The 23,770-nt window shown below is 42.7% G+C and overlaps 1 protein-coding gene across 6 annotated transcripts in view; it reads left to right on the forward strand.

Annotated features, from left to right (window-relative positions):
* The window catches only part of RPTOR (regulatory associated protein of MTOR complex 1), a 414,631-nt gene that overhangs the window by 194,147 nt on the left and 196,714 nt on the right, over positions 1–23,770 (forward strand). For all 6 annotated transcript variants that reach the window (XM_004432844.2, XM_087441745.1, XM_087441746.1 and 3 more), the window contains exon 6: positions 1,879–2,054. In XM_004432844.2, coding sequence (XP_004432901.1) covers positions 1,879–2,054 — 176 coding nt within the window. The remainder of the gene's footprint in view (positions 1–1,878; positions 2,055–23,770) is intronic.

Below are 23,770 nucleotides of genomic sequence, written 5' to 3' on the forward strand. Positions count from 1 at the left end.
TCATGGAGCTCTGCTCTGGTCTGCATGGAAAGAGAATAGTCGTGCTTTACAACCCAAGGAGTTGCTTATGAAGCAAATAATTTAGAGGCTCTGGAGGTGGAATAATCCGCATTCTGTTTCTCTGATTCTCCAGATCCTTGTTGCTGAATGGCATGGAGGAAGTGTGTTCAGTCATTAAACTTCATTTTATAAGGTTTGAACTGGAGCTGTGTTTTGTAAATCCCTAAGCAGAACGGGCTGGTTACATTGGGGCCCAGTGGTGAAGAGCTTTTCATTCTGGGCAAATAATGGATATTTGTAGATGAGTGAGTGATGGGGTCCTGCAAGTTGTGTGGACCTGTAAATCTGTATTTTCTGGGTTTTATTTTATGTTATTTTAGTTACCTAAATGTTATACTCAAACATCATGATTCAGGGCAACTGAAGAAGAGGAAACGCAAATTCTCTCTCCAGCAGCCTGGTGTAATCTTCTTGTTTTGTCTATTTCCTCTCACACTGCCACCCCGCCGTCCATCTCCTATCTACTCAGCCTTCTCAGCCCCGAGGGAGGTGCCAGGGGCTCCCAGTCCTCCCTTCCTCTCCTTCCTACACCAAGCCCGATGCCTCATCATGGCATCTTTGTGCATCGCTGCCCTGCTTCCCTAAGCGGAGCTGAAGGCGCTTTGCTGGGGAACTAGTTCCGACGTGTCCTGCCTCACTATTTCCAGGAGCAGGCAGAGCCGTGGGTACACTGGTTAAATTGTACTACCCCAAATGCCGTAAATTCTCGTACACCTCATATTTCTGAAAATGGCAGCAAAACCTGTTGTGGAAAATTGTCACATACATGCAACGTGTAGTGAGGGGAAGGGAATCAAAATCCGCAAAATGCTAGAGTGATTGTGTTTGGTTACATCAGGGTTCTGGGTTTTGTTGAATACTGCTCTTTTTCATGACGGTGTAGTGAAACCACATATCTGGCGGTCCTGTGATTTTTTTTTTTTTAACTGTTGAATGCATTGCATTAATTTAAAAAAAGATTTACACTTTTAATTAGATTTCATTCAGTCAAAAATGAAATTTTGTGTGCATCCTCACAGTATACAAGAATTACTTTGCTGCTTTTCTTCCTAAAATTCAGTGTGCTGTCAGCTTCATGTCTGGCACCCTTCCCTTACCAAAATCTCACTGAAGCATGTATCAAGCAAGTATTACTGTTCCTGCTTTAAAGAGAAATGAAATTTTGTATTAAACAAAACCTTTCTCCTGATTACCAAGGTAATGCATATTTCTTTGTAGGACATGTAGAGAAATCAGATAAGGATATGAGAAGATGAAATCACCCTTGACCACCACTAGGCTGGGAGCCCCTCTGCATCTGCTTTCCAGTCTTTCTGGGTGTGGTAGGTCAGCACCCACACTCAGGTTCTGCCGTCTGCTTTTTGGTGGTGACGTTAGTGGTGGCGGTGGTGTTCACTTTCTAACCCTGAACGTCGTTCTGTGTCACCAAACACACCAACATAAGGTTATGCTGGGTTAAAGACCGAATTTTAAAATAAACAGTAAGACACCATAAGGGACCTAGGGGGAAATATATGTGGACACTGGTATAATCAGAGATTAAGTAAGGACCTTAACACAGGAAAACCATAAAAAAAAACTCATTTACCAGAGACCAAGCCTTGTGGTGTCATTGGAGGGACCTTGTACAATGAGAGCTTGTAGTTATTCTCCAGGAGAGAATTCAACAGTGTGCTTCTCTCCAAAGGACTTTGCAGGGACACCCAGAGCCTTAGACCTCAGTTGATGGATTCTCTCCTTCGGCATTACATTCCCTACTTACTCTTCACTTGTGCACAACAACCAATTCACTCACTCTTCCTTAATGTTACCCTGCAGGTCGCTGCAATTAACCCAAACCACCCACTTGCGCAGATGCCTTTGCCCCCGTCGATGAAGAACTGCATTCAGCTGGCAGCCTGTGAGGCCAACGAGCTCCTGCCCATGATCCCCGACCTCCCAGCCGACCTGTTCACATCGTGCCTCACCACTCCCATCAAAATCGCCCTGCGCTGGTAAGTGGCACCTGCTGTGTCTACCCAGTGACCCCACTCCTCTGGGGTTTCTCACATTCGGGATCCCAGATTACACAGATCCAAGGAATCTACCCAGGTTTTGGACCCACGTTATAGACGTGGACTCAGGATCCTAGGTAGATGCTTGGTCTTTCCTCTCGGAGAGTTAAAGCCACTTCCTCCCTCCTGGATCAGTTGCGTGTGGAGTTTGCTGCTTTTGTTTGTTGTGGGAGTGTTATTAGATAGTACCAAGATTGGTCATACTGGAAACCGGACTTTCTTTTGAAAAAAGGAAAGGCTATCCTGAAAAGAGAAGTTATTTAATTCCTTGCTTGAGTTGAAGTATAATCTTTCAGTTTATTCTTAGCAGTAAAAAAAATTACGATTTTTTTCTACCACCATTCTCTTTAGAAGTTCAGAGCTCTTGCAGATATGACTGAGGAAATGTATGGGATATTCCAGGGCAGTAGAACCTGCATGTAAGATCCTCTACACTGGCAGGATTCAGAATGGGACGTGTGCTTCCTGCCTCCAAATCCAATTTTCTCCCCTAGACCATCCTGCCACCCCTGTAATATCTGCTTTTCCGTTTTATGTTTTGCTGAAAAGCTTGTATGTAGTAGCTATTATCCTGCTAGTAGAAAAAGGGACCTCCGGTGAGGTGCGGGCGAGAATGGTGCAGCCATGGTACGTTACCTGTCTGGGTGGGGGCCCTCTCCTGGGCCTTCTATCAAGATGCCCTAACAGCACAGATACACAGACTCTTGATTCCGTCCCCCACAGCTCTGGAGAGACTACTGAGTCAAGTGTGGACTCTGGGGGCTGACAACACAGGGACCAGCCCCAGGGCAGTCCCCTGCGAGGGACTGCAGCCTGGGCAGGGTTGCCTGGGGGTGCCTTGAGCTGCTGCGTTGAAAAGAAAACTTGGACTTGCTGCTTTGCTCTGCAGCAACATTCCCAATCCACCCAAAACCCTGGGGTGAGGGGGTAATGAAACTGGGCTGACTGAACAGCTCCCCTCGGCCATGTATCTCCCCACCTGAGCCCTCCCCAATCCCAGGGCTGTGGATTACCCTCAGGGAGAGGCCTCTTCCAGTGCAGCTTGTCCCTAAGAAGTTAGGAGGGGGAGAGGAGCTGCCTGCAGACCAGCAAAGGGCGTGATGGACAGTGTCCCTCAGCTGCCTGAGCTCATCCCCCTCAGCTGACATAGGCCACTCCCCCTGCACCCCGTGAAGCAGAGCTCACATGGGAAAAGTAGACCTCCGGGGGGCACAGCCACCACAGGAGAGGGCTGAGCTGCATGGTGTGTGAGGCAGAGCTGTCATAAGCAAGCATGATGCTCACAATGGGGAGGTGAAGGTAAGAAGACACTAGTAGCAAGAAGTGAGACCACAAAGCAGGAGTATAGGAAAGAACCACATCGAGATCCAGGAGGAAACCAAGAGTAGGAAGACGGGATTCGTAGCAAGAGTGAGACTGTTGCAGCCTGCGTTCGTGAGTCGGAAGGTGACAGTGGGGTGCTCAGGGAGGCAGCAGGAAGGACAGAAACAGAATGAAAAGCAGCAGACATGGAGAGAGATGGGAGTCCCCACGTGCAGAGAGAAGATGACTGTGGCAGAGGTGGGAATACCTGAAGGTAACAAGCATAAATTCCCCAGAATCGGAAAACAGAAAGACCTCAGACTGAGGGCTCATGCCCGACAGGAGGAAACGGGAGAGCTCTGACCCTGCATCTCAGAGTGAGGCTGAAGACATCGTGGAAGCCACACTGTTTCTGAGCCGCCTCCACCCATGTCTCTCATTTCTCTGTGGCTGCAGCCCTCTATGAATGCAGGTCTTTTTATTCATTAATTTATAAGTGAGTTCTTCTTTTTTAACTGTCTGCACTCTCTTTGATCGCTGTCAGGAAATGTTTGTGGTGCCATTTAACATGACCCCAGGAAGATCGTTGGTCCAGATGACTCAGGAATTCATTCATTTTATTCATTGTCCAAGAAATAATTTACTAAGTACCAACTGTGTGCTTAAAACTGACGCTAAGCACTATACATATGCCAAAAACGCATGTTGCCTTCAAAAGCGTATAGTCGAGGAGATGAGATGTGGCCTGAAAATCTGTCATATAAATGGGTGATTTATGCCAGGCCAAGGAAATCTGAACGTTTCAGACAATACATGATCAAGGACGAAATGAATTTATGGCACCAAGGGCTATTGTATTTCCAGAAGACAGGGAAATCCCTAAGGGCCAAGGGGATCAGAGAAACCTTCTTGGAGGAGATGGAACTTGGATCAGGGTCCCGGCAGATGGCTGGGATTTGCAGAGGAGCAGAGCGAGCACTGTAGACAGGTGGCGCTCAGCCTGAGCAAATGTGCGACAGCAGGATGGGCATGAGTTTCTGAGAAGAGTGAGAAGATCGGCTGAATTAGAGAGGAAGATATTCAAAGGGTCACCGAGGTCAGATTGTGGGTTGCTTTGAACACTGGGCCAAGGACCTTGACTTCTAGGATTGGCAGAGGAGAGCCCCTGAAGGAGGCTTTATGTGGGAAAATGACTTAAGAATAGTGTTTTAAGAAGATAACGTAACGTTGGGGAGACCTTGGTCGTAATTAGGCTTTTATCACAGCAGTGCAGTCATGATCTGGTCAAATGAAAGCAGGAAGTTAGCAGGGGCCGTGGGGCCCATGGGCAGCAGCGCCCGCAGATGTACCTCGGAATCTGCTGTGGAACAGGCCTCATTTCCACTCATTTTCCCGCCTCTCCCTCCAGATTTCCTGCCCTTACTGCTTCTGTGTACCCTGACTCCAGAATCGACACTGTGTGCCAGCTTTGCTTAGGGACTCCACCCAGCCTGGAGTATTTGATGGGACTCTTACAGGGCAGTTATGCAAATTTCCAGGCAGATGGGTGGAGGTGCAGGGAGGGAGTGAGGAAGGAGGAGGCAAGAAGAGCACAAATGGAGCCTGAAATGAAATCTGTACCTGCCAGCACCCTCTGGCCTCCCCACTCCAACACCCCTGCTGCCAGCGCAGTGAGTTGATACGTTTCTCTCTCCCTGTCTCCACTGTGAGTCGAGAGGGACTTGGTGACCCTTCCCTTACATCTGTGTACCCCTGAAGAAGCTGCTTTCACCTGGGGGCCAGTCAGCCCTCTGATGAGGAAACGGGCTTTCACTCTCCATGACGTGATGCAGTATCTCAGTAGCCATCTGAAATCTTTTTTGGAGTTAGGATATAATTAAATTTTTTAAATAGGAGGCATTTGGTAGGAAGCACAGTGAAAAACAAATCAAACTAATGCAGTTACCATAAGATGGACTTGGAAATCAGTACAGCACAGTTGCAGATGATAGTCATCAGATGATCACTGCCTAGAACAATGAAGTGTCTCAGGTGGATAGATCTTTTACAATAAACCACTTTCTGCCATATTGAGGTGTTGAAATTAGATTGAACATAACGTTTTGCTGAGGTGTCCTTAGCCTATGAATGGCAATAAACCATATTCATTGGAAGAATTGTCAAGTGAAATGTGCACTTCTTTGTAATAGCTGAGTTAAAAACCACCAGCTTTTTTTTAAATGGAGAAAGGAAACAGTTTGGCAGACAGTACTTATTTATTTTAAAGGATTTTGGTGGGGGGGAGGGAGGAGATTGACCCTGCACTAACATATGTTGCCAATCTTCCTCTTTTTCTTTTTTTCTCCCCAAAGCCCCAGTACATAGTTGTGTATCATAGTTGTAGAGTTGTAGCTCTTCTATGTGGGATGCCGCCTCAGCATGGCTTGATGAGCAGTGTGTAGGTCCACGCCCAGGATCCGAACTGGTGAACCTGGGCCGCTGAGGCAAAACTCGCAAACTTAACTGCTATGCCACCGGGCCAGCCCCGACAGTACTTATTTATGCTTGTAGTGTTAAAGTTTTGTTTTTTCACTTAAAAAAGTCAACTTAAGGGACCAGCCCCATGACCTAGTGGTTAAGTTCGGTGTGCTCCACTACAGCAGCCCAGGTTCAGATCCTGGGCGTGGACCTACGCCACTCATTGGTGGCCATGCTGTGGCAGCGACCTACATACAAAATAGAGGAAGACCGGCACAGATGTTACTTCAGGGTGAATCTTCTTCAATCAAAAAAGAGGAAGATTAGCAACAGATATTAGCTCAGGGTGAATCTTCCTCAGCCAAAAAAAAAAAAAAAAAAAAAGTCAACTTAATATTTTCCTGTTAAAAGTGGAATGTATGTTTTTTTGTAGAAAATTTACTAAAAAGTGAAAAGAAGAAAAAGATTATCCCAGATTTTACCATCTTTACCACAATTACTCTTAACTTTTTGGTGTATTGCCTATCAGTCTTTTTTTCTATGCAATACATTTTTACATTGATGTAATTAGACTGAATTTACAATTTCATATACTTAATACTTAGCATTATAATAAATTTATCCTAGACCATTGGTAACTCTTAGTTAACATCATTTGTAACAATTGCATAATATTTCACTGTATTGATGTTCCATGTTTTATTTAACCAAAGTTGAGGGTTTTAGGATTTAGGATACAGATATGTCAAGGTAGGAAAGCTCAGAGTAGCTCTAGAATAGGTGTTCGAAAACTTTTTCTCTAAATGTCAAGATAGTAAATAGTTTAGGCTTTGTGGGCCAGAGAGTTTCAGCTCTGCTGTTGTAGCACAAAAGAGCCATAGACAGTATGTAAGCAAATGAGTGTGGCTGTGTTCCAATAGAAGTTTATTTACAAAAATAGGCAGTGGGCTGGATTTGGCCTGTAGGCCATAGTTTGCCAACCTCTGTTTTAGAAAATGAAACCAGGATTTTAGCTGCAAATTGATATCTGGCATGGGCTCCATCTGCTCGCCGCAAGATAAAAGGCCAAGCAGGCAGTGGCAGAGAAAGAACTTTGATAAGGGCTAAGCTAGCATGTCAGAAGATGGTGGACTTGGCCGGCCCCATGGCATAGCGGTTAAGTGCATGTGCTCTGCTGTTGGCGGCCCGGGTTCAGATCCCGGGTGCACATTGACACACTGCTTGTCAGGCCATGCTGTGGCAGCGTCCCACATAAAGTGGAGGAAGATGGGCACGGATGTTAGCTCAGGGCCAGTCTTCCTCAGCAAAAAGAGGAGGATTGGCATGGATGTTAGCTCAGGGCTGATCCTCCTCACAAAAAAAAAAAAAAAAAGAAGATGGTGGACTATCGTCCCAAAAAACCCATTTTAAAGGGAACTGATTTGGAAGTGACTTATATAAGGCAAACGGGGTTGGGGAGGGGGCTCAGACATGTCAGGTGATGGATGACTGCAGAACGTGGAGTGCCTCTCCGTAGAGGATCTGCCAAAGGCAACATTCCTGAGGAATCTAAGAAAACCTCAGTTACTTCCTTATCTAGGACAGAAGGGACAGCTAACAAGTTATTCTTTCTACCAGTCACGGATTAGCTTGCCTACGTGCAGTTCTAAGCATTTATCCAAAGCATATTGTGAGAATAAGACAGGGAAGGGAGCATGTGGCCTTGGGGGCTGAAGTTCTAAGAGTCCTCTGCACAGGGGCCGCTGGCTTTCATATTTCTTCATGGGCCGCATGTGCAGATCTGGGGGGGGTTCTGGGGTGTTGCATGCCATGGATCTTTAGTCTACAATATGTAAAGCTTACGATCAGTTACGTTACCGTCTCAATGCTGCTTGCATGATGCTTAGTCAGGTGGAGGGCTGTCAGCAAGCTACTCTCTTATCAGCGGTCCTCCTGCTGTTCTGCAAGGTAAGCTCAGAAACTTTGGTTACTTTGTTTCCCACGTTACCCTTGTGGGTACAGGCGCAGTTTCATCCAAATCCAGGGAAACTTGAAATCTTTCGTTCTCGGTTTCAAAATGACTGCTGTACCTATCTACTGGTCAGTAAATAACTTAGAAAAAGGTTTTGGTCAAGAAGATTTCCTTCCTTCCTTCCTATGTAAATAAGAGGATGGTTTTTAACACTACTGTGCTCATTATATAAGGCACAGTTGCAAAAGTATGTTATATGCTTTGTAAATATAATACAGCCTTGCTTTATATGTACAACATATGTATATGTGTATTTTGGTGGCAAGTATATTTATGAATCTTATTTGATGATGAAGTAGTTTTTGGAAAACGTTGTTCTCTGACTGTTCTTTCATTTTTGCCTCAATCTTTCTAATTTTTAGAAACTGATAATTTCAATAATTCTGAAATGAGTAATTACATTATTCTCCATATAAGTGATTACCTTACTCACCATATATATCAGTCTAGTATAAGAATCCAAAATATATTTTTTCCTTTGGCTTTTTTCTCCTCCTTTGAGTGAGTGGCAGAACACCATTTTAAATTTATTATGGGTATATTTGTGTACTACTGAAAATTATAACTCACTGGTACTTAATTTACTGTGGGGCTTGCTATAAAATAGATTGATGCCTATTGCGTTGTGCAGCAGGCAATCGTATTGTCTATTAGTGAAAGTGATAGATGTTATTTTGGATTGAATAGGGGTCAAGAAGCTTGTTTCCTTCCTTTCAATTTAATTGAAGAATTTCAAGTAGTTTAAATGTTAATGACATAGTATTAATGTCTATTTGTCAGCATGGAAAGTTTTGCCCTCATATTTACCCAGCAAAGATGGCAGATGCACAGACATCCAACTACACAGGTGGCATGTGAAGCTCTTCATCGTTTATCTGGCTGGGCTGAGCAATGTGTAGTGCTTGTCTCATCTCAGACACTTGCTCTGACATTTGCTCTTTATATTTTCCTGAAGACTCAGCCAAGAATCAGTCAGAATTACTTTGGAAACATAAATTCTTGCTGGTGTTTGATGATGGGATTAACCATTCGTTCTCTGTAGAGTTTTCTAAAATATGGCTTCTTTGCTAGAGAACAGACTGTCTGCCTACCATGCAGTGCTCTGTGTTGTGAACTTTTTCAGCTTCTTTTAAAAAGCTGGATAAAATGACTGCCTTACTTCTTGTGTTTGAAGGCAAAGTTCAGGGACCCTCCCAGACAATGAAGCAATCTGGACACGTTAGTGAATAAAATTGTCTTACCAGTTTACTTTTTTTTTTAATTTATTTATTATTATTATTATTTTTTTTTTTCTCCCAAATCCCCAGTAGATAGTCGTATGTCGTAGTTGCACAGCCTTCTAGTTGCTGTATGGGGGACACGGCCTCAGCATGGCCAGAGAAGCAGTGCGTTGGTGCACGCCTGGGATCCGAACCCGGGCTGCCAGCAGCTGAGCGCGTGCGCTTAACCGCCAAGCCACATGGCCGGCCTGTCTTAACAGTTTACTTTGTAGTAGTGTCACACTTTGTGTCTTAGGCCTCAGTAGTAGGTAAGTTTAATTTGGAATTTCTTTAAATGGTTTTCTTATCTGATGGTCTTCATAATATGGCCTCGGCCATAATCTGGTCCTGCTGCATAAATTCCAAGATGGTTTCAGGGTAATTTCCAAAGTCTTTCAGGTTATGTAATTTGTCATGTGCCCACTCTGAGGAAAATATTTTTTCTCCCCAAACTGGATGATGTACTCTCACTGTTCCAGTCTCCTGACACACACTCAATTAAGATAAATATCATAATGTATTGTAATAGAGCTCCTTTAAAGAAAGTTGACATGCAAAATCCTGATTTATGCTGCTAAGAAGGAGAATTAAACCAGACAGAATGGCGCGGGCTGCTGACTCCCTCCCCTAACCCAGTCCTTGGGGTGCCAGAGGAGAGAGTAAAACTGATGTGTCCTACACTGAGTCCACTCAACAATGAAGTCAGAAATGGTGTGGAACCCTGGGAGAGGGCTGAGTCCATTGAGGGTGGGGAGAGGAGGCAGGAATGGAGACGGTGGAGCAGGTGAGAACCAGAGTGTGCAGGTAAGGGTGGGTGGAGGGCTGGGCTTCCTGATTGCGCACATAGCTCCCCCTAATTGCCCCGGATGGGTACAGCTTGCTTTGCTGTATCTGGGGCTCAGAAAGAAGGGAGGAGGGAAGGAAAGAAAGAAGGTATACCACCTCTCCTGTGTGGAATAACCTACACCTATGAAAAGCAGAAACACTACACCAGGCAGAAAAAGAATTTAGAGTGAGAGTAACAAACATACTCAAAGTGATAAAGGAGGATATTGGAAATATGAAGAAGAAACTGGCAGTTAGGAAGAAAGGTCAGTGGGAGATATTGATCATGAAAAATGTAAATGATGAAATAAAGAATTTAGGAGATAGATTGAAAAGCAGCATTATGGATATAGCCAAAGGACAAATTCAAGAGCTAGAAAGTTGGGGCAAGAAATTCACACCAAAGAGACAGAGATAGAAAGAAGGAGAGAAAAATGAGAGACCAGAAAGACAGAATTCAAGTTTGAATATCTAAGGTATTAATCATGAAAAATAAGTATAAGTATAGATATCAACATATTAGAGAGTACCACCAAAAGAATGAAAATAGGATGTGTAATTTTCACATGAGAAAAGAAAATTTTTCTCCAGAAGAAGGTAGAAAAAGAAAAAACAAAAGCATAGTAAATAGAAAATGTGAAACAAGATGGCCGAAATGTTTTGAAATGAAAGTGATTATCTAACTATAAATGAGCTGAATTCATCTCTCAAGGGACAGTGGTTCTCATGTTGGATAAAAATCATCATGATATAGCAATCTCTCATCCACAGGACATGTGTTTAAAACAAAATATGGGAAAGGTTGAAAATCAAAGGTTGGAAAAAGAGAAATCTGAACTCAAAGAACGCTGAGGTGACAATTTTAATATGGGTCAAAGCAGAATCTCAGATAAAAATTATTGAAAGGAACAAAGAAAAACCTTTTATGGTGGTGAAAAGAGCAAGAGATCAAAAAGATATGCTGCTCAGGACTCTATATGCATCTAACAACATGGCCTTGAAATATTTAAGATGAGAACTAAAAGAACTAGGAATAAAAGTAGATAAATCAGGAATGTGGATACTGAGACACCAAGTTGATAAAAAGTAAGCAAAATAGATAAGATTTTAATAACAGGATTAATTAGCTAGATCTAACTGAGGCATAGAGGACCATATACACAACAAACACCGAATACATGTTATTTTTGAGCATATGTGAACCATTCACAAAAATAAACTGTCTACTAGGCTACAAAGGAAGCTTTAATAATCCCAGAGAAGCAACATCATATAAACTGTATTCTTAGACCACCATATGATAAAGTTGGAGCTCAATAATGAAAGGATAGCTTTAAAAAAGTCTGAAAACTAAAAATCTTACTCTTAAAAAGAAAATTGGAAAAGAGGAAATACTTTTAAAAAATTGTGAAATACTCAAAGCTGAATTACAGTGATAGCACAACTTTTCATATCTGTGGGATATAACTAAAGCAGGCTAGGATTTAATACATTTAGTCAGAAAACAAAGATTTAAAAATAAAAGAAAAATCAAAATTCCCCTTCAAGAGCCAGGGGAAAATGCAGTAAACCAAAAAAAACTATGAAGACAGGAAATCCTGAAGATGAAGGCAGCCCTTAGCTGTTCGTAGTGCCTCCACATCCAGAGTACCTCTGGTTAATTTCTCCAGCATTCCACCAATGAGGAAGAGAAATCCTAGGGCTCTAACCACTCTTTATACAAATTTTGGACCAGTACTCTCATTTTCAGTTCCTCCTTCATGGGAGCGTGGTACCTCAATTCTTTATCCTTTCTGAAATTCTGCATTATGAGTTGGCTTGCTTCTTTTTGGCTTTTCCCCTTCCAGGTTTAAGTTTCAGGTTTCAGTTCTCTCTCCTCTGCTGAGTCATTACGACTTGTCAAACTCTTTCTTATATTTGGTTGAAATTTTTAAATTACGGTAATAAGAGTAGTTAGCGTTTATTGAGCATCGTAAGTGCCATTACATGAATTAACTCATTCAGCCCTTACAACAGGCCTGTGAGGCATGGATTACCGTTAGCCCTGCTTTCAGGATGAGGAAGTTGAGGTTGCATGGGTCGTAACTGGTAGAGCCAGGACTCAAACCTAGTGCCTCGACCCCAGAACTCCCACTCGTTAACTGCTTGTGTGGTCTGCCTGTCTGCATGGTGACCAGCTTCTCACCTTTGCCGTAATTTTCTCTCCGGTACTCTTTGTCCTTGTCTTACTCCTTTTCTTTCGCTTTGGTGAAGTTATGGAGGGAGTGGAGATCTTTGTACATGTTTAATCCACCATGTTTAAATAGAGGTCATGAAGACTTACTTAACTTGGTAAAGGCTACATGAAGCTCTTCAGCAAACATCAGGCTTAGTGGATAAACTTGAGACACCTTCCCTTTAAAATTGGGAATAGGCAAGGATTCTCTCTGGCGCGACTGCAATATTAGAAGTCCTGGCCATTATTAAGACAAACAAAAAGAGGAAGATTGGCCACAGATGTTAGCTCAGGGCTGGTCTTCCTCGCCAAAAAAAAAAAAATTGTAATAGGTTTTATAAATTTTAATTAGAAAAGTCTAAAATTTGTCGTCTAAGCTTTCTGTATAAAACCAGAAAAAGAGAAGCACATTAAACGCTAAGTAAGTAGAAGAAAGGAAATAAAGAGAAGAGCAAAAATAAAGTAGAAAATGTACCAGAACAATCTAGAAAACCTATGAAATCAAATGATAGTTTTTGAAAAGTTGAATAGAATTTTTTAAACTCTAGCTAGAATGGTCAAGAAAAACAGAAAGAAGATACAAATTACCTATATCAGAAATGAACAAGGGAGCATCACCACAGATCCCACAGGCATTAAAAGGATAATCAGGGAATCCTTTCAAGTATGAAGGACTTGATGCCAATGAATTCTACATCTTAGATGAAATGAATGGATTCTGTGAAAGACACAAATTACCAAATCTGACACAAGTAGAAAAAGAAAATCTAGATAGTTTATATCTCATAAAGAAATTGAATTCCTAGTTAAAAGCCTGACAGAGAAAACTCTAGGCCCAGGTATCTTTGATGATTTCTCAAACATTTAAGAAAGAAATAATACCAATCCTTATGCAAACTCTTTCAGAAAATAGAGGAAGGGGAACATTTGCTATCTCATTCTAAGAGGCTAACTTTTTACCCGGAAAATCAAAATCAAACATTTTGCGAGGAAAAAAAAACAAAAAAAGAACCTACAGACCAAGATCCCTCATGAACACAGATATAAAAATTCTTAATAAGATATTAGCAAATGAAGCCTATCAATATATAGAAAGGATCAAATGTTATGATCAAGTAAGGTTTATCTCAGGAGTACAGCATTTGTTTAACGTGAAAATAAATGTAATTCATTCTATTAGCTGAATTAAGGAGAAAAACCATATGATCATCTCAATAGATAGCATAAAAAGGATTTGTCTAAATTGGACACCCATTCATAACAAACACAATTCAGCAAACTAGGAATAGAAGAGAACATTCTCAAGCTCATAAAAGGCATCAAAGAAAAACCTATAGCTAACATTGCATTTAATGGTGAAAGACTAAATGTTTTCCCCAGAAGACTGGAAACAAAGTGAAGATGTTCACTCTCACCAGTGCTATTCAGTATTGTACTAGAAGTCCTAGTCAATGCAATAAAGCTAGAAAAAATAAAAGGGCATGCAGATTGGCAAAGAAGTAGAACTATTGATTCACAGACAACGTGATTGTCTGCATAGAAAATCATGAGAAGTGTACAAAAAAGTCACTGGAACTAGTAATTCATTTTAGCATGGTGTCAGGATATGATCAATACCTAAAAATCAGTTGCATTTCTATATAGTAATAACAAATAGTTGGAAATTGAAATTTAAAAAGTATGATTTGCTGTGGCATCAAAGTTCTGAAATACTTGGAGATGAACATGACAAAATATATGCAAGACCTGTGCACACAAAACTACAAAACATTGCAGAGAGAAATGAAAGATCGAAATAAATGGAAGCTTATATACAGTGCTTATGGAGTAAAAAACTCAATATTTTAAAAAGCTAATTCTACCCAACTTGATCTGTAGATTCAGTGAAATCCCAGTGAAAAATTCCATCTTTTTTTTTTTTTTTGAAATTAACAAGGTGATTTTAAAATTTATATAGAAATGCAAAGGGCCTAGCCAAAACAATTTTGAAAAAGAGGCACATTGGTTTATTTTAAGACTTAATATAAAGTTACAATAATCAAGATTGTGGTATTGGTATAAAGATAGCCATATAGATCAATGGAACCAGAATATAGAGTGCAGAAGTAGACTCACACATATATGATCAATTGATTTTGGACAAAAGTAGCAAGATAATTTGATGGAGAAAGGACTGTCCTTTCAACAAATGGTGCTGGAACAACTGGCTGTCCATTCAGGAAAAACAAACAAACAAAAAAACAAAACCCCAACCCTTATTGTACTTATTGTCTTTACTGTACTTATTGTACAGAAAAATTAATTTCTGATCTTACACATATAAAAGGTAAAGCTATAAAACTTATAGATGAAAACATAGGAGAAATTGTTCATGATTTTTTAGACATGACACGAACAGCTCAAACCATTAAAAATTGATATATTGAAGTTCATCAAAATTAAAAACTTCTGCTCTTTGATAGACACTTTTAGAAAATAAAAAGACAAGCCACAAACTAGTTGAAAAGATTTACAATACATGTGTCTGACAAAGATCTGTATCCAGAATATATAAAGACCTTTAAAAACGCAATCATGAGAAGACAATACAAATTTTAAATAAATGGCCAAATGATTGGAATAGATGCTTTACAAAGAAAATGTATGAATGGCTGATAGACACATGAAAGGCGCTTACTTGTGTTGGCAAGAACGTCAAGTACCTGGGACTCATACATCGCCAGTGGAAATGCAGAATAGTACAACCACTTTGGAAAACAGTTTAGCAGTCTAATAATATTGAATATACACATAGCACACAACCCACCAATTCCACTCCTAAGAGGAATGAAAACGCGTCCACACAAAGATGTGCACAAGAATGTCCATAGCAGCTCTATTCATGGTATCCAAAACCTGGAAATGACCCAGATGTCTGTCCACAGGTGAATGGATAACCAAATCATGGTACACCCGTATAATGTATCACTACTTACCAATACAAACGAACGAGCTGTTGACACACACATGAATGAGTCTCAGAAACATTATATTGATTGAAAGAAGTTAAAAACAAAAGAGTACAGTTTATGATTTTGTGAAGTTCTCAGACTGAACTATGATGAGAGAAAGCAGATCTAGCTTGCTGGAGCCAGATATAGGGGTGGGATTGACAGGAAATAGGACGAGGAAGCGTTTTGGGGTGATGGAATTTTTCTACATGCAGATTGTGCTGGTGGTTACACAGATACACATTTGTCAGATGCTTCAAACCATAATGTTAAAATGGGTCCATTTTATTGTATGCAAATTGCACCTCATTAAAGTTGATATAAATGTTTTTAAATGCAAAATGTTGCGTGAAAAAATAGGTTTAGATTTATATCATGATTCTTTTTTGTAAATTAAACACAAAAAATACAGTTTAAACTTAAGTTTACACATATACTTAAATAAAAATATGAAAGGGCATACATACATTTACTAGATGTGTGTGCCTATGGAGTGTTGAGAAGGGTTAGGGACATGGGGGAGAAACATAGCAGAAGAGAAGGCACACACACCAGTGATGACATGTGCCCCAATGAAGGGCTGTGCACAGCTTCTCTGGATGCCTGAGATCTTAAAAAGGTCACATATATGAAACAGGCCAGACAGACGATCCTTTGCAAAATACTTGTATTTTAAAATCATATCTGCTTTTATTTTTTTAAAATATCAGCTGAACATATTCAAAGTGCTGTCCCAAGGCTCAATGTAATCAATAATGATAAAAGCTAAGAAATAATGTTTGCTGAGTTACTGCCTAAAAATTGACCAATTTGACCAAATTTTAGGCACCTAGGGCCTTTTGAAAATCAGCGTATTTGCTAAGAAAAAGTATTTTCTTAAATGGAATTTTTTTAAAGGACAGGCTGCCTTTTCATTTTTGGTTCATGTTGGGGCTTATTTATCTCCTAGTAATTTACTGTTGGCTCACGTTTTCTCTTTTCCTCCAGTGTTTATCTAACATGAGAACCATAGATACATTATCTCAGATGAGATCTTGCTAGGCAGTTTACTGAATCCAAGAGTCTTTTGTGAGAGTTTGAATGCGTCAGTATGTAATGTGCGTGGAAGACTCAAGGGTGGCAAGCGTGAGCGGAATATTCTTTTAACATAACAGGAGTGCTCAGCAGAGAATGAAGATGATAGGTGGTTTAGCTCACAGTGGGCCTCTTACAGCCACTGAGTTATTAATATCATTCCAGGAAATCAACTTTGGGTGAAATGATGCTCATCAAATAGTGTTCCGCCCCTGCCAGCCTCATCCCTACCTGTCCCAATCCTCCTGATTATCTTGGCTAATGGGAGGAAAGCCATTTGTCCTCTGCTGCTTTGATACCATCTTCACTGTGTTCCAAATTAGTTTTAATCCCTGTTTGAAATCATACCTGCAGAGCAAGTAAATTACATCACTTTTTATAAAACAATTACTTGTTAACTATTTATGTGCCTATTTGTATCTTTTTATTAAACTTCTGGGCATTTTAATGGTACTTTGACTTCTTATCTGATTTGTGTGCCTAAGTATGCACGTGCCTACATGTGTAATCAGTAATATTAAGTCGTATTACTTTCAAAAATGGTTAATGCATACAGCTGCATATTTAATAGTGGACATTCACAACCCTTATGGAATGAGAAAGCAATCATTTAGTGTTGCACTGGGCAGTGTATCGCATAAACCATTTTCTTTCTCATTTTACTTGTGCTAAGATGAAATTGATGGTCTCTCTTAAATAGCATCTTCTTTTGAATACCAGAACCATGTGACCACGTAAAACCCATGCAGATGGTAGGGTAGTGTCTGCAGCGCTGTTTTAAAATGGTGTAATTAAGCCATGAGATGTCAGCCTCTTCTTTAGTTTTCTTACTTCTTGTCATTCGCACCCTTGGTGTCCACATACTTGATTCAGAACCATTTAAACCGGCTGCAGAGGCCACAGTAAGGGACCACAGGGCTGGGCTTTAAACCTCGCTTTAGTGATAAGTGCTGTCACCATACTCACTGGAACAGCCTGATGTTTGCTTCTTCTGAGATTGAATTGACCCTGTGAAAGAAAAGTTATTCTAGTCAGGTAGCCTCATGAGTATTAAATTATAAAGATTTGTGAGTCAAAGTCCCTGTCTGCCAGGAAGAGAGAGACCTACACACTTATCAGTGCTGCTCCTGGAGATGGAGAAGAGAGTGACAGATTCCTTGTGTGTGCCTTGGAGGCAGGCTAGATCTTCACTGTTGGGGGTGTCATTGGTTCTAAACCTCCTACGATGAGTAAGGTCTCACTGAAGCGAGAAGGTGGAAAAGGCATTCTGAGCAGATGATCTGATCCTGGCCTGAACCCATGTTTGGGTGATAGCAAGCAGTCCAGTGTGGCAGAGACCCTGAAATCTCTGAAGGAAGGGATAGTGACTATGAAGAGGTCCATGAATGTGAAGCTCGGAGATGGGCCTTATTCTGTAGGCAACACCTGCTTTGTGATGACAGGTGCCCTGCCAGGTCTGGGGTCTGGTCTCCAGAGCCAGTGAGATATGTTGATCTCTACCCACAGGAACGTAAAGCCTGATTCAGAAGATATGTACATAGAGCAGCAATAGGGTGACACGGCTGCTGCTAGAAATGTGCGCAGAGTGCTTGGGCGCACCGAGGAGCAACCCACACCTGCAGGGCAGTCTCCCCAGTGTGGGCCAGGCTTGGAGTGGCCATGGCAGTGGCTCTCTGATGGACACAGGGGCTCAGGACACATGGGAGCTCCCAGCTGGCTTCTACTCAGCTCCACCCACCATCAGAGCGAAGAGTGGCTGAGTTTGCGTGTATAACTCAAAAAGGCTTTTCAGATCCTTCTGATGCCCTCCTCCCATTAACAAAACAAAAATAAAGATCAACCGAGTTAAACACATGGGACTGGGATGGAGAGGTGGCATTGCAGGTAGAGGAGATATGAGGGCTGAATAAAGAGTGAGGAGAGGCTTTGACGTAAGCACTCTATCATGACGCTTAGCTAAGTCCAGAGGAAAGAAAGGATGGGAGCTAGACAGCAGGTCGTGGGGGAGGGTGGTTCTAGGTTGATTGTGTGAGTTTTCTGTTGTTGTAGTCATCATTTGGTTTTAGGCATGAGGGGCTTACACAGGTGTGCGTGATGAGAGGAAAGCACTTCACGGGGAGAGCTTGAAGCCTTCAAGAGGAATTATTTCAGTGGCTTATTCAGGAATTTTTCATTACCATGGTTTTGATGCGATTGAGGTTACTCACAGAGAGCATGTAAGTTGAGAAGAGGGCCAAGAATAGGACAGTGGGAGGGTGCACGTCCAAAGTAGTGGATGGAACCAGCCAGAGAGTGAGAGCAGATGGGAAGGGAGGCGTTCAAATAGGAGAGCATACCCGGTCACTTAAATCCCTCAGTGGCTTTCCAGGGTGAGGATTGGGAAAGGACATTCAAGTTGACAGGAGGTCATTGGTCACCTCTGACAGTTCTAGAAAAACTGTGAGAGCAGTCAGTGGTCAGAATGCAGGGGTTGACTTGAGGAAGGAGAGGCAACACATGCATATGTATCGCTCTAACAGGAGCTCACTGGTAAAGGGAGAGAGAGTTAGGACTCTCATTAGGGAGAAGATGTGAGATTTAAGGAAAGGGGGTGTTTGGTTTAAGTTAGGTATTTTTTGTGAGTTCTTTTTTCTTTCTTTCTTTCTTCTTTTTTTTTTTTTTGTGAGGAAGATTAGCCCTGAGCTAACATCTGTTGCCAATCCTCCTCTTTTTGCTGAGGAAGATTGGCCCAGGGCTAACATCCGTGCCCATCTTCCTCTACTTAATATGAGATGCTGCCACAGCATGGCTTGACAAGTGGTGCGTAGGTCCACGCCCGGGATCCGAACCTGCAAACCCTGGGTCGCTGAAGTGAAGCAAGCGAATTTAACTGCTATGCCACTGGACCGGTCCCTGTGAGTTCTTGTTTTTAATAGGCAAACGTGTAGACTGGAAGGTGGGTATCTTGTAGAGAGGAAGCAACTGAGGAGGGTAAGTCAGAACCACAGGTTTAAGGCCTTCAGAGCAGGGCGTATTTGAAGAATGCAAGCAAGCTTTGAAACGGAAGATGATGCCATGGAAGTTCATGGTGGTGGCCTAGGTAAGGCAGGTAATCTGCTGAGATGGCGTGGGGGGCAGGGACAGGGAGGCCTTTGAGAAGAGTGAGGTGGGTCAGGATAGGTCCCTCACGGAGACTGCTGGGCAGCAGTGAGGTTCTGCTTGAATCTGGAAGCCCCAGTTGTATTGTGAAGTCAGTCGGCATAGTCACATGATACAGTGGGAATTATGAAGCACAAGTAGAATAAGTGTAGAAACCCAAACAAACAAAACTTAGATATTTGGGTTGCTCTGTGGGTGACAGTTGGTCAGAGGGTAAAGAAATTGTGGACTTTGGTGAGAGTGTCACTGGAGTGGTTGAGGGGGGTTCTAGGCTGAATTGGGCTGAGAGAGACAAGCCAAGGGGGACCGATTGGTTTGGAATCCAGAAGAAGCCAAGGATTGGAGGTAAGGATGAGATGGGGTAGGGGCATGGAAGACAAAGTTGAGGTGAGAGAAATTCAAGATCTTGGGATTAGAAGAGTTCCAATGTTAGGATGTGGCTGGCCTTGTGTATGGGTTTCAGGGTCTTTGGAATGAGTCCTGGGAAGTGGGCAAGGAAGGAATTGTGTCAGATGGGTCCTTGATGTGGGTGTTAAATTTGAGAAGGATGATGGCAGGACATGGAATGGAGAGGAAGTAAATGAGCCAGACTCTAGTGGCAGGGAATTATGCAAGTGACTTGGAAGGAGGAAGGGGGGATAGTAAAAATGAGCAGAGGATGGTAGTATGATGGATGGCATGGGCTCAAAGGAGGCGATTATTTTTTAAAAAGAAAAGCAAGTTGAAAACCTGTGTTAGAAGTGGCAGTGGGAAGTCAGGAGAACATTGACCCCACCTACTGCTCCTGAAGTATTGGGGCCCACACTGTGAGCGTGAGAAAAGTCGTGTCGCTAGGAAAGGGAAGCCAGGGTGCAGTCAGACACTGGAGAGAGTTCTCGGGGTGTAGGGAACATTGGCAGCTGTGTAGGGATTGCAGAGAGCAGTCACCATGCTATAAGAAGCATTGAGGGCCAGGGCCAGCATGCACAGAAGAGTATGGGAGAGCACTGCTGGCCACAGGAGCTGGTTCTGGGCCCAGGGATTAGGCAGCATCCTTAAGAGACCTGTAGAAGCTTCTAGAGAAGTTGACAGTCAGGGCCACAGAGTCTGCCTCCCCCAGGCTGGGGGAGGTGTGGTTGAGCTGGTTGTGACTGAGGCTGATTGAGCTACTGCTGGGCTGGCATAACCAGGGAGGCCCCCATCTCCAGGGGATGAGCAGGACTGCCCTGTGGATGAGGCTGGCTGGTGATGTCTTCAGGTACCCTCTCCCATGCCATCTCTTGGTCTTCACATGGATTTGTAACTCTTTACCAGTAGATGTTTGGTGCAAATCTTTTAAGTTTTTGCTAAAATTAATTACAAAATGAAGGACTCAGGTATTTTTGCCATTCACCATTTTTGTTTGAGGATAACATATCATCAGTTGTGAATACAGCCTCTCTATTTCCTATCGTTCAGGAAGGTATGCTGCGGTACACAGTTGGTACAAAGCTCTTAAGAGGTCTGGACTCCCTGCAGGAAGACGTTGGAAACACGGATTACTCGCATCCCTCTACCGGATGAGTACCAGACAGGGCTTCGGGTTGTCTTGAGTGTTACACATGGTATCAAGGAAGAAAATACTCCCTGATCAACTGTCTCTATTACTTTCATTCCCATTTGCTCCCCTTCCCCCCTGCCCCCCGCCCCGCCAAAATAAGTAAAAAGAGAAAGAAAAGGAGTCTGTGGAGTCGAGAGAGAGGAGGCAGCAGGTGTAAAGCAGTGGGAATGGCCACTGGAAGACAGGCGGACGTGATCACCTACTGTAATGTGCAACACGAGAGAATTTTCCCTGTGAAATCTGTGCAGGTCGGCTGTCTCTAGTCACTCACGGAGAGAAGGGCATGGGAGGATGACCCAGTAGAGAAACGGGTTCCTCTGACTTTCACTTCCAAGTGTGTGAATGCGGAAGAGCCAAGAGGTCATAGTTCACCTGTGCTGCAGAACCAAAATTGCAGACCTGCATTTAACACACCACTGTTGCCTCGAGGTGACTAAGTAAATGCTAGTCTTTGTCTTTGACTTTACTTCCTAATATCATATCCAAAACCCAGATAATTCAGTTTTTCTGAAGCCCTCCTTGGAACGGGCAGCCCTTGGAATGCCACGGTGTCTGATTTCCTGGTGCTGGGTTCACACCGCTCATGCAGTGACGGCTCGTGGCAGCATGCACTCAACCGCGTTCCTTTACCATGTGCTGCCCCTTCCCGAGGCGCCCTGTTTCCCCTCGCTGGCTGTCAGGACCTGGCCCAGTGTTGGTTCCCATCTGAGCTTCCCCTCAACCGCTCCTCCTCAGCCGCCTTTGTTGTTCTGCTTTATGGCTTCAGCTGGCCACAGTGCATGAGTGCTCATCAGAAGGCGAGGGACCTTATTTTATTCCCCTCAAAGCACCCAGCCCTAGCACTGTGACTGAGTATAGCAGAATGTTCTGGAAGTTATTAAATTAGTGAGCAAAAATCTTTTTCTTAAGAGGAAACTAATATTTATTTCATTTTTATTATGTGTCAGGTACAAATTAAGATGTTTTGTTTTTTTAATCTCGGTAATTCCAATTTTATAGGTATATTATCCTCATTCTGTATGTGAAAAAAACTAGACGTAGAGAAGTTAAGTAACTCACCCAGACCAGAACAGTTAGCAAGCGGCAAAACTGCAGTTGGAACCCAGGATTTCCCGACTTGAGAGTTGTGTGCTTTATTGCTGTTCTGCTTCTTAGTAATTACCCCTTAATTGGCTTAATAAATGAGGTCTTTTGAATCAGATGTTCTCAAAGAGCAGAAAGCCCTCGTAATGGGATACTAGAAGGCACGGAGAATATTTCACGGGTCTCTCGTGTCAGAGAAAGCAGCACCCGGTCGGTGTGTGTGGCCAGATCAGTGACACTTGGCAGCGCTCCTCCCCCACCACACTCGGGACAGGCGGGCGTGGACGCCATTTATTGCTCTGGACATTAGAGCTTCACGTGCAATTTGTCCCCTAAACCCTCTGAGGGATTGCGTTAGAGATGCAGCCTGTGGGGATTTTTCTGTTAACACAGAAACTCTGCAAAATGTAATAGAACGTTGCAGTTGCGACTAAATTATGCTGTGGTAAATAGTGTCTTCTGGCAGTAGGTTTTAATATCTGAGTTGGTTGTTGAGGCAATATATTCTGTGAGTGCATAGAAAAGCAGTCATTTAAAATGTCTCTTCTTTTTATGGGTCAGTTTTTCTTGTTCTTTCTCACTCCCTTGCCAATTGTTGAGCTTGAAGTTTGTTGGAAAGGACCTCCCTTTATTTTGATTTATGCCAGTACTTTGCTTGCAAGGCATGCCACTGGGGGCATTTTCCACACCAAGGATGTTGTTGGAACATTAACTGATGCTGGGCCAGGAGTCTGGTTTGCACACGGAATTTAACACAACCCTCCATTCTGGGCTGGTTGCTGCTAAATGTCGTTTGGTTTTGCTTCCTCTGGCACAAGTCACCCTTCCTAGCGGGTGCTCTGAACAGACCAACAGGACTGATATGTCGCCCGTCCGGGACATGTTGTCATTGTGAGGCTGCCAGTAAGTCGTTCTTTCTGGAAGACACAGGCTTGGCAGCTCGTTGCACATTGTGTGTGTTGCTGCACAGTGGCATTCTCTCAGACAGGTTGACTTGGCCACGTCCCCTCCAGACAGCTCTGGCGGCAAGGCACAGTTGTCTGTCCTGAAGCTCTTTCCTGTCCTGCCACACCAGACCATGGCAATGGGCTGAGCGGCTGCCGGGACACAGGCTCTTCTCAGGCTGTAATTCACACCTCCCCTCTAGTGTTTTCCTGCCTCTCCATTCAAAGAAGCACAGACTATCGTGTTTATTAGAAACACCTCAAGTTTTTAAAAGGCTTTTATCCTGTTGGTGTAAATTGAGGATACTATGATATCCTGAGAAACCAGAGGCTCTGGCTATCTGAAAACGATTTTGGTCCCGTCCCTCCCCAGTTAACAATCTGCATCTCTAATTCTCAGTGTTCTGAAAGACAGATGTAGGATAATGACATTCTCCTTTCCTTGTGATAGAGATGACAAGTGAAGCTGTATGTGAAAGTGCTTTTGAAGTGGAAACTGCAATATAAATGTAAACCTTTATAATATTAATTGTAGAATGCTTTGTAATTTACAACGTACTTTCCCACATAGCTTCACATTTGCTTTCACTAATAACCCTCGGACTAGTCAAAGCTGACGTGATGCATAAAACATCACTGTGTTATTGATAAAGAACCAGATGCTCGGCCTGTGGCTGCCCAGGCTTACAGCTTAATTTATAGCAGAGCCCAATGGAAACCTGGATCTTCTGATCCCAAACCCTGTCTTCTTTTCACCAGTCCATGCTGCCTGCTGTACA

This window comes from Ceratotherium simum, chromosome 16 (assembly GCF_057802395.1).
Source record: "Ceratotherium simum simum isolate JZ-2026a chromosome 16, ASM5780239v1, whole genome shotgun sequence".
Taxonomy (NCBI): Eukaryota; Metazoa; Chordata; class Mammalia; order Perissodactyla; family Rhinocerotidae; genus Ceratotherium; species Ceratotherium simum.